The sequence below is a fragment of the Spinacia oleracea genome, chromosome 6 (assembly GCF_020520425.1).
Source record: "Spinacia oleracea cultivar Varoflay chromosome 6, BTI_SOV_V1, whole genome shotgun sequence".
NCBI lineage: Eukaryota > Viridiplantae > Streptophyta > Magnoliopsida > Caryophyllales > Amaranthaceae > Spinacia > Spinacia oleracea.
The window spans coordinates 65,514,436-65,528,088 of NC_079492.1; the positions used below are offsets into that span (position 1 = coordinate 65,514,436).

The window sequence follows — 13,653 nt, forward strand, 5'->3', positions numbered from 1 at the left end:
TTTCAATTGTGTTCATGTGCGTAGAGCGGGTAATATGATAGCTCATCTTGTTGCAAGATGGAATACCGATGACTTGAGTCAAGTTATGTATGGTTTGACAATTTCCCTCAAAGTCTCTCAACTTTAACGTAACTTGATTTGATTTAATAATATGCCCGCATAACCTTTCCTTCAAAAAAAAAAAACAAAAAATAAGAGATAAGGGTATAATAGAAAATCCACCAGCTGTAGCCTGTAGCCTGTAGCCTCTAGTCTGTAAGTTCGTAACTGCTAGGCTGGACCTCGGGCGACCCAGCTGATCCCTTGAGCATTTAAAACGCGGGCCCAGATAGTATATTGATAAGCAGTAACGGATCCATAACCGACACACTTCCCTACCAATACCAATATTAACATGCCCAATAAACAGAAAATTCAGAAAACTGTTTTGGCAGAATATGATCACTATACTGTTTGACAAGATAATCTTTTTTATTTTTGATATTAGTTGGAGTAAGTTGAAGGTTTAAAAGTTCTATAGATGAAATACTTTCTCCATTCATGTTTTTTTTAGTTGCAACCATTAATTCACAAATTAACTTCAATTCGATCTCTTTAACAAAATAATCATATTTACGTAGTTGAGTAAGTCGAAGGTTTGATAGTATAATAATAATAATGAGGAACAATAGTAAACAAGTATGGAGTGTTGTTGTTCATCTTGTTGCATTGTTGAGTTTGGTATCATCAGCAATCTCTAATGGTAATAATGGGGCAACCACTTCGGAATGGAATTCAACCATTGTCAAATCTCTTCCTGGCTTTCCTGGAACTCTCCCTTTCAAGCTTGAAACTGGGTTAGTATTTTTTTTATTTTATTTTTTCGCGGTTTTATACAAAAATTTACCTAGAGTATATCACTACAAAAAATTGTATCATTAACGATAGGAAATCCCGTTGCTAAAGCCCATTAATCGTTGATTAATGAAGGGATTTCCTGTCGTTAACCCGTCGTAAAAGACATTAGCGACGGTTGCTCATGTCTTTGTTTGGTTGTTAGCCCCTTCGGAAAAATCTTTTGCGACGGAGTTTTGACACGTCGTTATTAGGTCGTCATTAAAAATACAAATTCTTGTAGTGAATATTTGTTATATATTATAGGTATATTGGAGTTTGGGAGGAGCAAGTGCAGCTGTTTTATTACTTCATAGAATCAGAGCAAAACCCAGAAACAGATCCACTTTTAATTTGGTTTTCTGGAGGTCCTGGTTGCTCTTCCTTTACTGATCTTATATTTGGGCATATAGGTAAATCATTAATCCACCTTCTTTATCATCTCATCCTTTAACGATTACTCCATAGGGCATGCTTGGATTAAGGGTAATGTATTAAAGGGGTAATAAAAGTCAAACTAAGGCAATTGAAGGTGATAATGAGGGGATGAAGTGGTGGCAAAGGGAACAAGCTAGTGTTGGCAAGAAAAAAATAAAAGGGAAGGGGGAACAAATACCCTCATCATGGGGGGAATAGTTACCCACCATCCCACTAGGGTGATTATTACCCTCATTTGGGGGGTAATTACTTCTCCCCTCCTCCCTTCTCCTCACAACACCACCACTACCACAACTTCTCATCACAATACCACCACACCAACCTCCTTGCAACCACCTCAATTCACCTTCATTGTCCTTTTATTATGGTGGTTTGACTTTTATTACCCCCATAATCCATTACACCCAATCCAAGCGTGCCCATAGTCAGTATATTTCTTGTGTTCTTAACTAATCTTCCTATTTTCCGCTTATGTTCCTTAAAATTCAAAAAGAGTATTATGTGACGAAAATGATAGATAAAGGTCGCAACATGCGACCTCTAAGTAGTGTCACAATGATGACATGTCATGCTTATGTGTCATGATTTAAATTGGAAATTAAAATATTTAACTTATATAACCTATTAAACATGTTACAAAAAAAAGTAGGAAAATCTTAATATTCTAATTTGTTTCATTCTTTATATCGACTACCTTATTTATACATTTTCATAGTAAAAACATTGCATTGATAGTAACAATATTCTGATAACAGCCTACATGACTTACATGTATACCAATTAAACTCCAACACGTAAAATTGCGACAACTAAATGTTATCGCAACTTGCGAACCTCTATCATCAACTTTTATGTAATTTTTTTTTTGGCAATAAAGAGTAGCTAGATTAACTTAATAGACCATCATACAGCATAATGTTTGTTATGTTTCTCCACTTGTAGTGGGTACCAAAATACAGCCACAAATGGCCCAAAGACTGTTAATTAAACAAGCATCCAAAAAATTAGTTTCATTGTTTTTTGAGATATCATCAAAGAGACAAAGAGGGGGGGGGGGGGGGGGGCAATGCTAATGCACTGATCCAACAGACTTAGATGGTTCTTGGCTTTTCTTGCGATGTAGTCCACCTCCACGAGTTGTTGCCTTCTTCTGAACTTCAACCATAGGTGCCTTTGGTTTTTTAGCAACTCCCTGCATTTGCCATACAGATTTGTGAGAAAAGAGACTGGTGCTTGATCATTATTGATGTTATCAACTGCTTCCTTGCAGTCAGAGATGATTGTGGTATTCTGCCACCCTTTAGCTATGATCCATGAGGTGACCATTAGTATTGTTTGAGCTTCTGCTGCAGTAGGTGTGACAGTAGTGAAAGTTCCAGCTATTCCAGCAAGGAATTTGTGGTCTTCGTTTCTGCATACAATTGCATAGGAGGCAAGAAGAATAGAGGTGCAGAAAGAAGCATCACATTTAACAATGAACTTAGTTAGTGTTGGGTTTCCTATTTGCATTGGTTTCTCCTGTGTGATGAGGAGATTGTCTCTAGTTTCAAACTCATGTGCCAGCCATATGGTTTGCTTACACCAAGTAACAATGTGTTTGTTTTCTTTTTGAAAAACCCAGAGATTTCTTCTGTTCCACAACCTCCAAAGACAAAAAGCAAAAACAGTTTGGTTGGGGATATTCTGATTAGATGTTTCTTTGCAATTCAGGTTTTCCAAAATCCATTTTTCAACATCATTATAGAGGTGTTTAAACTTATCAGTGAACTAAATGCTATTCCAGAATTCAATGGCTCTGGGGCAGTGGATGAACATATGAGCAATATCCTCCTGAATGTGAGGGCAGAATTGGCAATTACCATTTGGGATTATCTGTCTATTAGCTAGGTGGGAGGCAGTTGGGAGTCTGCCCCAAATGGTGAGCCAAAGAAAGAACTGGATCTTTGGAGGGCATCTGGCTTTCCATACACAACTCCATTTATCATTTGGGTTCACTACTGGGAATTTGCTGTTCCAGACTTCATTGTATGCACTTTTTATGTTAAATTTGGGGCCTTTGGACAGTCCACAGTAGGGGGCATCTTCACCATAGAGGGGAATTGGGATAGCATGGACAAGTGATGATGTTAGTTGGAAGGATAAAGGGCAAGATATTAAGGTTCCAATGCCCATTTCTCATAACAGATTCAACCCTTCTATTTTCCTCTTCTCTATTCAAGGGGCCATGAATAAGGTCTCTAAGTCTACCCTTACCAGTCCAGTTATCATACCAAAAATTGATGTGTTTTCCATCCCCAATACACCAGGAGGTGAGTCTATTGAACAGATCCCACCCTTTCCCCACATTCTGCCAGATATGGGATCCTTTTGAGAACCTAGTTGGGTTAACTCTATTAGTAATGTACTTGTCTTTAACCAATCTAGTTCCCAGATTGTTTCCAGTGTGAAGTTTCCAACATAGTTTGATCATTTGGGCTTGGTTCAGAAGAATGGCTGATCTTACACTAAGACCACCTAACTCTTGATCTCTACAAGCTTTTAGCCAAGCCACAAGGTGGGTTTTCTTACTTTGGCTACTTGAATCCCACAGAAAGTTTGCACAAGTTTGGTCTATCTACTGAAGGGTTTTTGGGGGAGATACAGAGCTTGCATTGAGTAGCTAGCAATGGAAGTGAGGGTGGACTTGATGAGGACTAACCTACCAGCTTTGCTAAGGCATTTAGCTTTCCATGATGCAAGTTTGCTCTTTATTTTCTTACAGATCTCAGAAGTTTGGCTTTTAGTTGGTCTTTTGTCTGTAAGGGGGAAGCCTAAATATGTTCCTAAATCCTCACTAGGGTCTACATGAAGGGAGGTACAGAACAATTCCTTCTGGTTTTGGCTAGTGTACTTAGAGAAATAAATTCTGCTTTTGGCATTATTCATTTTCTGACCTGAACATTCCCAAAAATTTTCTAAGACTTCTTTCAACTTATTCAAGGTAGAAGGTGAAGTGTCCCCAAAGAGTAACAGATCATCAGCAAACATTAAGTGAGTGATAGGAATTCCATTTTTCCTTAGGCAAAAGGGTTTCCATTTTCCTTTAGAGGCAGCTTCTGTGATTAGGTCAGATAGGTACTGTTAGGTTATGATACATATGACAATTCATAAATCATGCGGAAAAACCATAAAGCTAGGAAATCATATTATTTACACATAATCATTTAGCATAGTTTAGATGCATACTCTTTGTTGCGTGCCTTCCCTAGCTGCGCCCGAACCGAACAAGAACAAGTCTTTAGGACTCCAAGTGTCGTCCCTCCGTAGATAGTCCACAGCACGCCCGGATCCGCCTTAAGCTTGACCAACTAGGATCGCCCTTAAGGTACTTAGAATTTTCGGCACATATAGGCAATTGTATGACTGAATATTTTCTCTCAAAAATCACTTTGAATACTTGAAATCTCGATGTAAATATGTGATCCTAGGCACCTATTTATAGAGTTATGGAAAAGGATTTGGAATCCTATTAGGATACTAATTTATTTAATTATAATCCTACTAGGATTCTAATTAAACAAACTAAATCTTTTAGGATTAGATTTAATCATATGAAAAATCCCGGTAGCCTTAGGATTCGAGTAACACACTTCGAGTGATACGCTAGCACCGCACGCAGGCCTTGCGGCCCACGCACATCGCCAACCCACTCGTCGCAGCCCCGCGCGCGCGCCAAGGCCATTGCTGGGCCTGGCCTTGTGCTGGACCGGGCGTGGCTTGGCAGCGTGTTTTTGGGCGCTTGGGCTTGCTGAGCGTAGGCCTGGCTTCGTGCTGGGCCTTCGTCTAGCAAGTCTCGTCCGATGCTAATTCGTACGACGCGCTTCCGATTAAATTCCCGATTCCGGAATTTATTTCCGATACGAACAATATTTAATATTTCCGATTCCGGAATTAATTTCCGTTTCGAACAAATATTTAATATTTCCGTTTCCGGAATTATTTTCCGATTCCGATAATATTTCCGATTCTGACAATATTTCCTTTTCCGGCAATATTTCCGATTCCGGCAATATTTCCATTTCCGATAATATTTTCCAAAACGTACCATGTTTCCGTTTCCGGCAACATCTACGACTTGGATAATATTTACATTTCCGATACGATCCATATTTCCGTTTCCGGTAATATCATCGTTTCCGGAGCATTCTTTTCTTGCCTGTGACGATCTCAGCTCCCACTGAAACCAAGATCCGTCGATTCCGAATATCCATAGATGGAGTATTTAATGCCATTAAATACTTGATCCGTTTACGTACTATTTGTGTGACCCTACGGGTTCAGTCAAGAGTAAGCTGTGGATTAATATCATTAATTCCACTTGAACTGAAGCGGCCTCTAGCTAGGCATTCAGCTCACTTGATCTCACTGAATTATTAACTTGTTAATTAATACTGAACCGCACTTATTAGACTTAACATAGAATGCATACTTGGACCAAGGGCATTATTTCCTTCAGTCTCCCACTTGTCCTTAGGGACAAGTGTGCATTTCCTAATTCCTTTGTCGCTCGATGCTTGCTCTTGAACATAAGGTAAGAGTTGTCATCCTTATTATGTCCAGAGGTGTTCCTCGGTTTCAGAGTTCAACTGATCAAATTAACAGATAATCATAGCCTATGATTCATCCGAGCACGGCCATGCATTTCACAGTTTCTAGCTTGATCTCCGAGTGGCCTTGTACAACTTTTAAGCATCTCATCCCGATTTATGGGAGGACAATCCCAATCTTGCGATCTTGAGATTAGACTTCGTTTGATAGGTGATTACCTGAGCGTTGCCTTTATAGCCTCCTTTTACGGTGCGACGGTTGGTCAACGTCAAAGCAACCAGTTCTCAAACAAGTAATCTCAAATCACTCAGGTATTGAGGATTTAGTGTCTAATAATTTTAATGAAATTTACTTATGACATATTTTCATCTCTTACAGTAAAGTTTCATAGGTCTTGTCCGATACTAGTCTTCCCAAAGTAAGTATCTATGCAAATGATTATGACATTGCCATGTCCACATAGTTCAAGAAATAGAACTACTAGTCATCTTGCATTCTAATCGTCTAACGTTTTCTATGCGTCCAATTTTATAGAAAACTCCGACTAGGGACCATTTTCAACCTTTGACATTCAAGTTCACTTGATAGACATTTCTTAGTCACAGGACTGGTCCTGACAATCTATCTTGAATATATCGTCAAATTGAAGGGACTCATCATTTAATACTAAACCAAGATTAAATGGAATATGAAAATATATTTCATATATGATAAATGTTCAACCCCATTGTTTTACAACCATGGGCCTCAAACCCATCTTTAAAACAGTTCATGGAATTCAAAGCTATGCTTGATTTCCAGTGCTACAACGTGAGCGTTGCTTCTCACTTATTGCATAGGTTTAGTTATCACGCTTTGCCAATCTTAACATCCTTTTCATCGAATGTTCTTCGAGATATGATGATAAGAACTTTTGAGTATGTTTATTTTGTGATCTAGTCTTTCTTGCTACATTAGTGGTTCTACGCATTTTGCAATGAAGGACCATCAAGTTAGCAGACGTTTTTCTTGCTTCAAGAGTGGTTCTGCGCATTTTTCAATGAAGAACCATCAAGCCAGCAGATAGGTGATCTACCCAAGTTCAGTGAAGAACTTTAAACAACTCCGTTTTATTGCTTTTTAGGCAATAATTACTTTTACTTCAACTGTATAGGTTGCTAGTGATGCTTTGTTTGGATTTACCTATCCAAGAAGTTCATAGATATGTGGAAGACTCTCCAACTATATCTTAGAACATAGAAATTATTATTTTAATTTCCCACGCAACAACTCATGGTCTTCAATCCATGTTGCCATTTCGAAACACGATGCTCTTTAGCTCGTCCTTGTCAATGGTTAACTCCAAAGGAATTTTGCTTGATCCTTTGCCAGTGCTTATGCGTGTAGCATCAATATTTAACATATCTTTATTTCCTTGAATCAAGAACTATTCCTATGTACATTTTCAAGTACCATAAGTTTTTCTTGATCTCAATCTAGTTGATCTTCACTTAGATCAATAGAGATTGGTATATGTTCGTTATGCCTAAAGTCATACGATGCGTTTTTGGCGATCCTCATATTATATCATACATGATAAATTCTTTTGCAGAATAATTCCCAATTGAATTATATTCATGTAACTTTAGCTCATTCAATTTCAGTAGATACTGAATCCAGCTAAATTCTTTGACATATAATATAGGTTAAGAATCTCACTTAGATCCTTTGATGTTTAACTTAGTAAATGCTTATACATAGTTCAAACATTCTTTACTTAGATTTATTCACATGGGTCGAATATCTCCAATGGAGTATTTCGTGTTTGATTTAGTAAATGCCATTACTTAATCCAAAACAATATTCTAAGATCTTTGTAAATAGATCTTAGTACCCAGTATGTACTAAGTTTCACCTTGGTCCGTCATTGATGAATCATTTCAAATCTAAGTCATTAGCATTTGAATGTTATTTCACAATAGAGAGATATGTGTGTAATACACATAGGACCAATTAAGTTTTACGTACTCCCACTAAACTTCTTATATATCTATAAGAATCATGTTCATTTTATGAAACTAAAATACTTATTAGCTTCACTAAAATACAATTCCAATTCCCAATTGCTTGCTTAAATCTGTACTTAGATTTTATAAGCTAGCTTTCCTTTTCAAGCATTTATTTGGATCCACAAATGCTATGACATACCATGTACATAGTTTATTCCAACATTTGATTGAGGAATACATTTTGTCATCCAATTGCTATATGTACCAATATGCAATCATTGCTTGAATATAGACTTGAGCATTACGATTATGCATGAGGTTTCAACACAATCCACACCGTGAATTTGCTTGTAACTTTTAGCAACTAATCTAGCTTTTTGTGTGAACACAATTCAATGTTTGATGGTTTTTATCCTTTAAAAGAAACTTGCAACCAATAGGTGTGAAACTATTCTTGCAAATCAACAAAATTTCAATTTTGTCATCAAAACATTGGTTATGTTTTATGGCCTTTAACCATCTAAAACATTTGAGTCTATATATGGCCTCTAACCATTTTAGGGAATCTGGGTTTTGTCATAGCTTTCTTACAAGTCACAAAACTCATTAATCTACATGATAATAGTTTGACTGCAAGTTGTAGGTTTCTTCACTATCTAATAGAAGAATTGCATAGTTTCAGTGACCTGAACTCCATGTTTCTTCACTATAGAAGAATCTCATAGTTTCAGTGATTTGAACTCTATGCCTACTTGGGTATAGAACATCAAACAACAGAATATCAATAGCCACTTGAAAGTCCTTTGAATATTCTGTTCTCCTTGAAGCACTTGTAAAGTCTTCTAAGAGAAGTCTATTCTTTAAAGCCACTTCTAAAGTCCTTAAAGAATAAGTTCGGGTTTTCTGAAGCACTTCGAAAAGCCTCCAGAATGTCCGTTTATGTTTGTTGTTCTCCTCGAAGACTTTCGAGGTCTATTTTCTCCCACTTGTCATTTTGGAAACGAATCCCAAAAGGACATTATTTCGAGCAAACAAACATTATGTTCTTAAAAATTCGTGGTAGAAACAATACCCTTGTGTCTCATTTGAATAAATCGCAATTAAACATATATCTAGACTTGGGCCTTAGTTTGTTGAATAACAAACACTAAGCTCCCACTGAGTTTAGCAACTCTTTAGATATATATAATTGAAAAGATATCCTGAAATTACTTTTCAATAGCTTTGACGAATTTGTTTTAGTTTGGTGGTAGTTGAGCATTTTGTTTTAGAAATTATAGGAAAAGTCTTTATGATCCATCATTGATCGAATCAAGTACTAATTGACTTCGATTATTCCAACTAAGATATGCCATATCTTATGGACCTAGATTGTGAAATTACAACACACAACCATTGATGATCATATTTGGTCTCAAGTAATCATCAACATGATCTAACCTAGATCTTTATGATTTCTTGCCAAGTGGATTTTATACTTCTGAATCTTTGAACTAGCCAAACAGATTCAACTTATATCACATTTGAGTAAATAAACCTATATTCACTCAAATCCATGTGGAATAATAAAGTCATAAAATCTTTCTTTAGCTTTGAACTCTATTGTCTAGGCGTTCTAACAATAGTTCATATCTTTTGTTACTTTCAACAAGTAAGACTAGCTTGTCTTGAATTGATCTAGAAATCAATCAACTTTCCAAAGTCTATCAAAATAGAGCTTATGAATGTTAACTTGTTGATATGGTCTAAGCAACAATGCTAAAGGTTAGTGGAACTCAAATCAATAGATTGATTTGAACCTAGTAAAGTTCTTATTGTTAAAGAGTTGTTTGTTTTAATCAAGCATATTGACTCAACCCGTCAATGACCATTTCATTCAAATAAACAAACAAACAAACAAACATTGTTTTTGTTCTTCTGAATGTGAGTCTTTCTGTGTTTGAAGCAGAAATTTAGGTATGCTAATTATGGAACAAAATAGCCATTTAGTTCCAGCCTTTGAAAGGACTTAAAACAAACTAGATGATCCTACAACTAATGTAGCATTGCCATGCTTCATTTCCCACTTGTAGGTTATTAGTGTAGCCTAGCTTCCATTGTTAGAGTTATTACCGAAGTAAGAACCTCAAGCGGTATATGATACCAAGGAAGTTTGATTGCTAGGTCACTTTTCTTTAAACATAAACTTATAGGTAGAAACGGAATCGTAAACTCCTTTCATTTGTTCCTTGTTTTCCTATTTCTTGTACCCTTTCTTATAGTCTTAAGAATTGAATTCTTTAGTGTTGACTTTTATACTTTGTTAGACATGTCCAATGTCACTCCAACAAGGTTCTTTCCATTTAATTTATGTTGAATATTCTGTTTCAACTAGATGATCTTACCAGAAGCTTCTAAAGTTCTCTAAGCATCAATCTATTCGAATGTCTAGGGACTAGATTCATTCGAGAATTAAATGGACAAAGATATTAGGTTGCTAACCATTGGTAAAGCTGAGCGTTTAAACTCAATGCTTTATGATCTCAAAACTACATTGTATTTTGAATTCACAAGCACCAATTGGTTTACCATTCGATTTTGATATTCGAAAACAACCATAAAAGTCGCTAAAAGAAACGTACATTTTAAATTGCTCATTTTCTCTCATTTCCGTGAATCGTTCTTGGATTCACTACCAATCGAGGAAATTTACTGTTACCTTTCTAAAAGGATTTACTGCAATGCAAGATATTTAATTATAAACAATAATTAAAACATACATTGAAGCATGCAAAGTCTAAACATTTATCATGAGTAATAACTTGAAAATTAAAGCAATCATGCAATTTCAACAAGTTATTAGCATTTTATTCGAATTTATTGTTCCGGCAGGCGCGAATAAAATGATTCCAAGATCCTAAAACCATTGAAGAATTAAGCACAGTTTGTCGACTCAATTCTAAAACATTTTAGGTAAGCAAAAGCCTTTTGCTAATAGTCTAGAAACTATTCTTGGTTGATAGGTACGTCTAAGAACTTATTAGGTAAACCTATCCATTTTGCCACGACATAAAAGGACTCCTTACTTATATCGTTGAGTTTCACCAAAACTAACGTGTACTCACAATTATTTGTGTACCTTGCCCCTTTAGGACCAATAAGTAACACCTCGCTGAGCGAAGACTATTACTAGATTGATGTAAAGGATATCCAAGCAAGTGTATATTTTGGCATAGCACCTTTTAACTCAATTTTTAAGTTTGGAACTTAAGGCTCTTACTATGTTGGTTAGATTTTAAGTGAACTAAAATCATTAATCATGCAACATAATCAAGCTTTGATCTCATGCATTTTAAGACATATTTAAAAGCAATAAATAACTTAAAACATGCATAAGATAAATGTGATCTAGTATGGCCCGACTTCATCTTGAAGCTTTAACTTCAAATCCGTCTTGAAAATCTCCGTGGGAGGCACCATTTTCTTCAAATAGGATAAGCTATAATTAAAACTAATTACAACTATTTGATGGTACGCAAACCATATTTGAATTGAAAAACAACTTTGGTACTTTAGACCAATTACATTCAAATTAATGGTACGCAGACCATATTTTCTATCCTATTTGGGCCATACTAGTCACTTCATAACCTGCAAAATAGTACATATACAATATATACCATTCACCCATTCATTATCATGAATGGCCCACATAGCTGGTTAGTAAAACACATTATGCATCACATAAACATTTGCATCAATTACTCAAGGGCACCAATAATCTACAAATTATTCAGTCCTTATTAATTCTAATCAAGTTGTTTTAACCTTAAGGATTTGTAGACCTAATCAAGAGTTTATGACTAAAAAGGGCTCCCACTTAAACCAATAAATTCATATGCTTTACTAATTTTAAACATAAAAATGTATTTCTAGTCTAACCGGAAACATACAAATTTAATTAAAATTTAAAGCTCATATAAATTTATAATTGAATCCATAAAGTTTAATTTAATTTAAGTCGTATTTAAATTAATTCATGATTTTAATTTTAGTAAAATAATTAGAATAAATAAAATTTATTATAATTACAATATTCAAAATTAAAATCCAAGAAAATAATTTAAATTATTAATTTTAAAATAAATAAAAATTACGTAAACTGAAAATTTCAAATTAAAATTTCAAAACGATCTAATCGCAACGCAACAACCTCACGCATCGCACGCCCATGGGCCACACGCACACAGCCATCGCTGGCCATGTGCGCGCAGCCCATGCGCTGTGTCGCATTGCTGCTGCTCAACATCGCAAGGCATCACGCATGGTGCTCGCTGCGCGCGCCAGCGCTCGACGCACGAGCATGCTGCCGCAGCCCATCGCTGGGCGCAGCACTCGTCGCACGTCGCAACACGCACTCGCACGCCATCGCTGGGCGCAACGCTCGTCGCTCGCGCAACAACGCTCGCTGCGCGCGAGCGATCGATGCTTGGCGCAGCACTCGTGGCACGCGAGCTTGTGCTCGCTGCGCGCGAGGCTCCGCACGCTTGCGCGAGGCAGTGCGCGCTGTGGCGCAGCTCGCTTGCTGCCCACACGCGACTGCTCGTGCCTTGCTCTCGCCCTCGCCCATTCGCCCATCGCACACAGCCCACGACACAAGGCAGGGCTGCTGCCTTGTGCTCGTGCACCATGGCCTTGCTCATTGCATTCGTACCGCATGGGCGACGAGCTCCCTTGCTCGTCGTCACATGCTCGCACTATACAACACCCCTTAAGGGTAACACGTAGCGTCCATTGTTTTGTGCGTGCAAGTTATATGAGCGAATCGCATAAAAATTTAAAATTTATATTCAAAATTAATGACAAATTAATAAATAATATTAATTTCATAATTTTAGGGCGAAAAAATCGAAAATTTATTATTCAATTGATTTCCGATTAACATGGATTCAAGTCTAGGTCATAAAAATTTAAAATTTAACATAAATTTACAATTTTTATGGTGGTTTTTAATCATAGGTATCTAATTAAATTATAACTAATTATGAAAATCAAATTAATTCTAAATTATTCCAATTTTCAACAAATTAATCATAATTACAAATTAGATTGCATAATTAACAAGGCTAGGCATTCAAACTTGTTAAACATATACAGTAGGTCAATCAAAAATTCAAGATTTATCAACAAGAATCGCAAATATTTAATTTAACATCTTAAATTTACGAAATTTTGCATTCGAAAAACTAAAACCTCCGAAAAGTCATAGTTAAGCTTCGAATTTGAGAATTCTAAGTTCGGCCGAAAAACACTATTTTTGTCAAAATTTTAGAATGCCTTTTACATACGGAATTGACACAAAAATCACTCGATTTGGATGAGTAACGAAGAAACTGCCGAAAAACTGCGTACGTATAATTAAATAAACGCAATTTGCAATTAATTAACAATTACGAAAATTAATCACCCCTTTTAATTCTTGCAAATTTATAATATTTAACCATGTTCATGCAATTTAGATTATGAAAATAATAAGAGGCTTGGATACCACTGTTAGGTTATGATACATATGACAATTCATAAGTAATGCGGAAAAACCATAAAGCCAGGAAAGCATATTATTTACACATAATCATTTAGCATAGTTTAGATGCATACTCTTTGTTGTGTGCCTTCCCTAGCTGCGCCCGAACCGAACAAGAACAAGTCTTTAGGACTCCAAGTGTCGTCCCTCCGTAGATAGTCCACAGCACGTCCGGATCCGCCTTAAGCTTGACCAATTAGGATC

The 13,653-nt window shown here is 36.4% G+C and overlaps 1 protein-coding gene across 3 annotated transcripts in view; it reads left to right on the forward strand.

The window, feature by feature from the left end:
* Positions 1 to 370: 370 nt before the first annotated feature.
* The window catches only part of LOC110775960 (serine carboxypeptidase-like 16), a 35,886-nt gene continuing 22,603 nt past the window's right edge, over positions 371 to 13,653 (forward strand). The window contains exons 1-2 of one of the 3 annotated variants that reach the window (XM_056832491.1): positions 371 to 836; positions 1,141 to 1,286. In XM_056832491.1, coding sequence (XP_056688469.1) covers positions 658 to 836; positions 1,141 to 1,286 — 325 coding nt within the window. In that variant the 5' untranslated portion in view covers positions 371 to 657. The remainder of the gene's footprint in view (positions 837 to 1,140; positions 1,287 to 13,653) is intronic. The other 2 variants (XM_056832490.1, XM_021980550.2) reach the window with 2 other exon arrangements.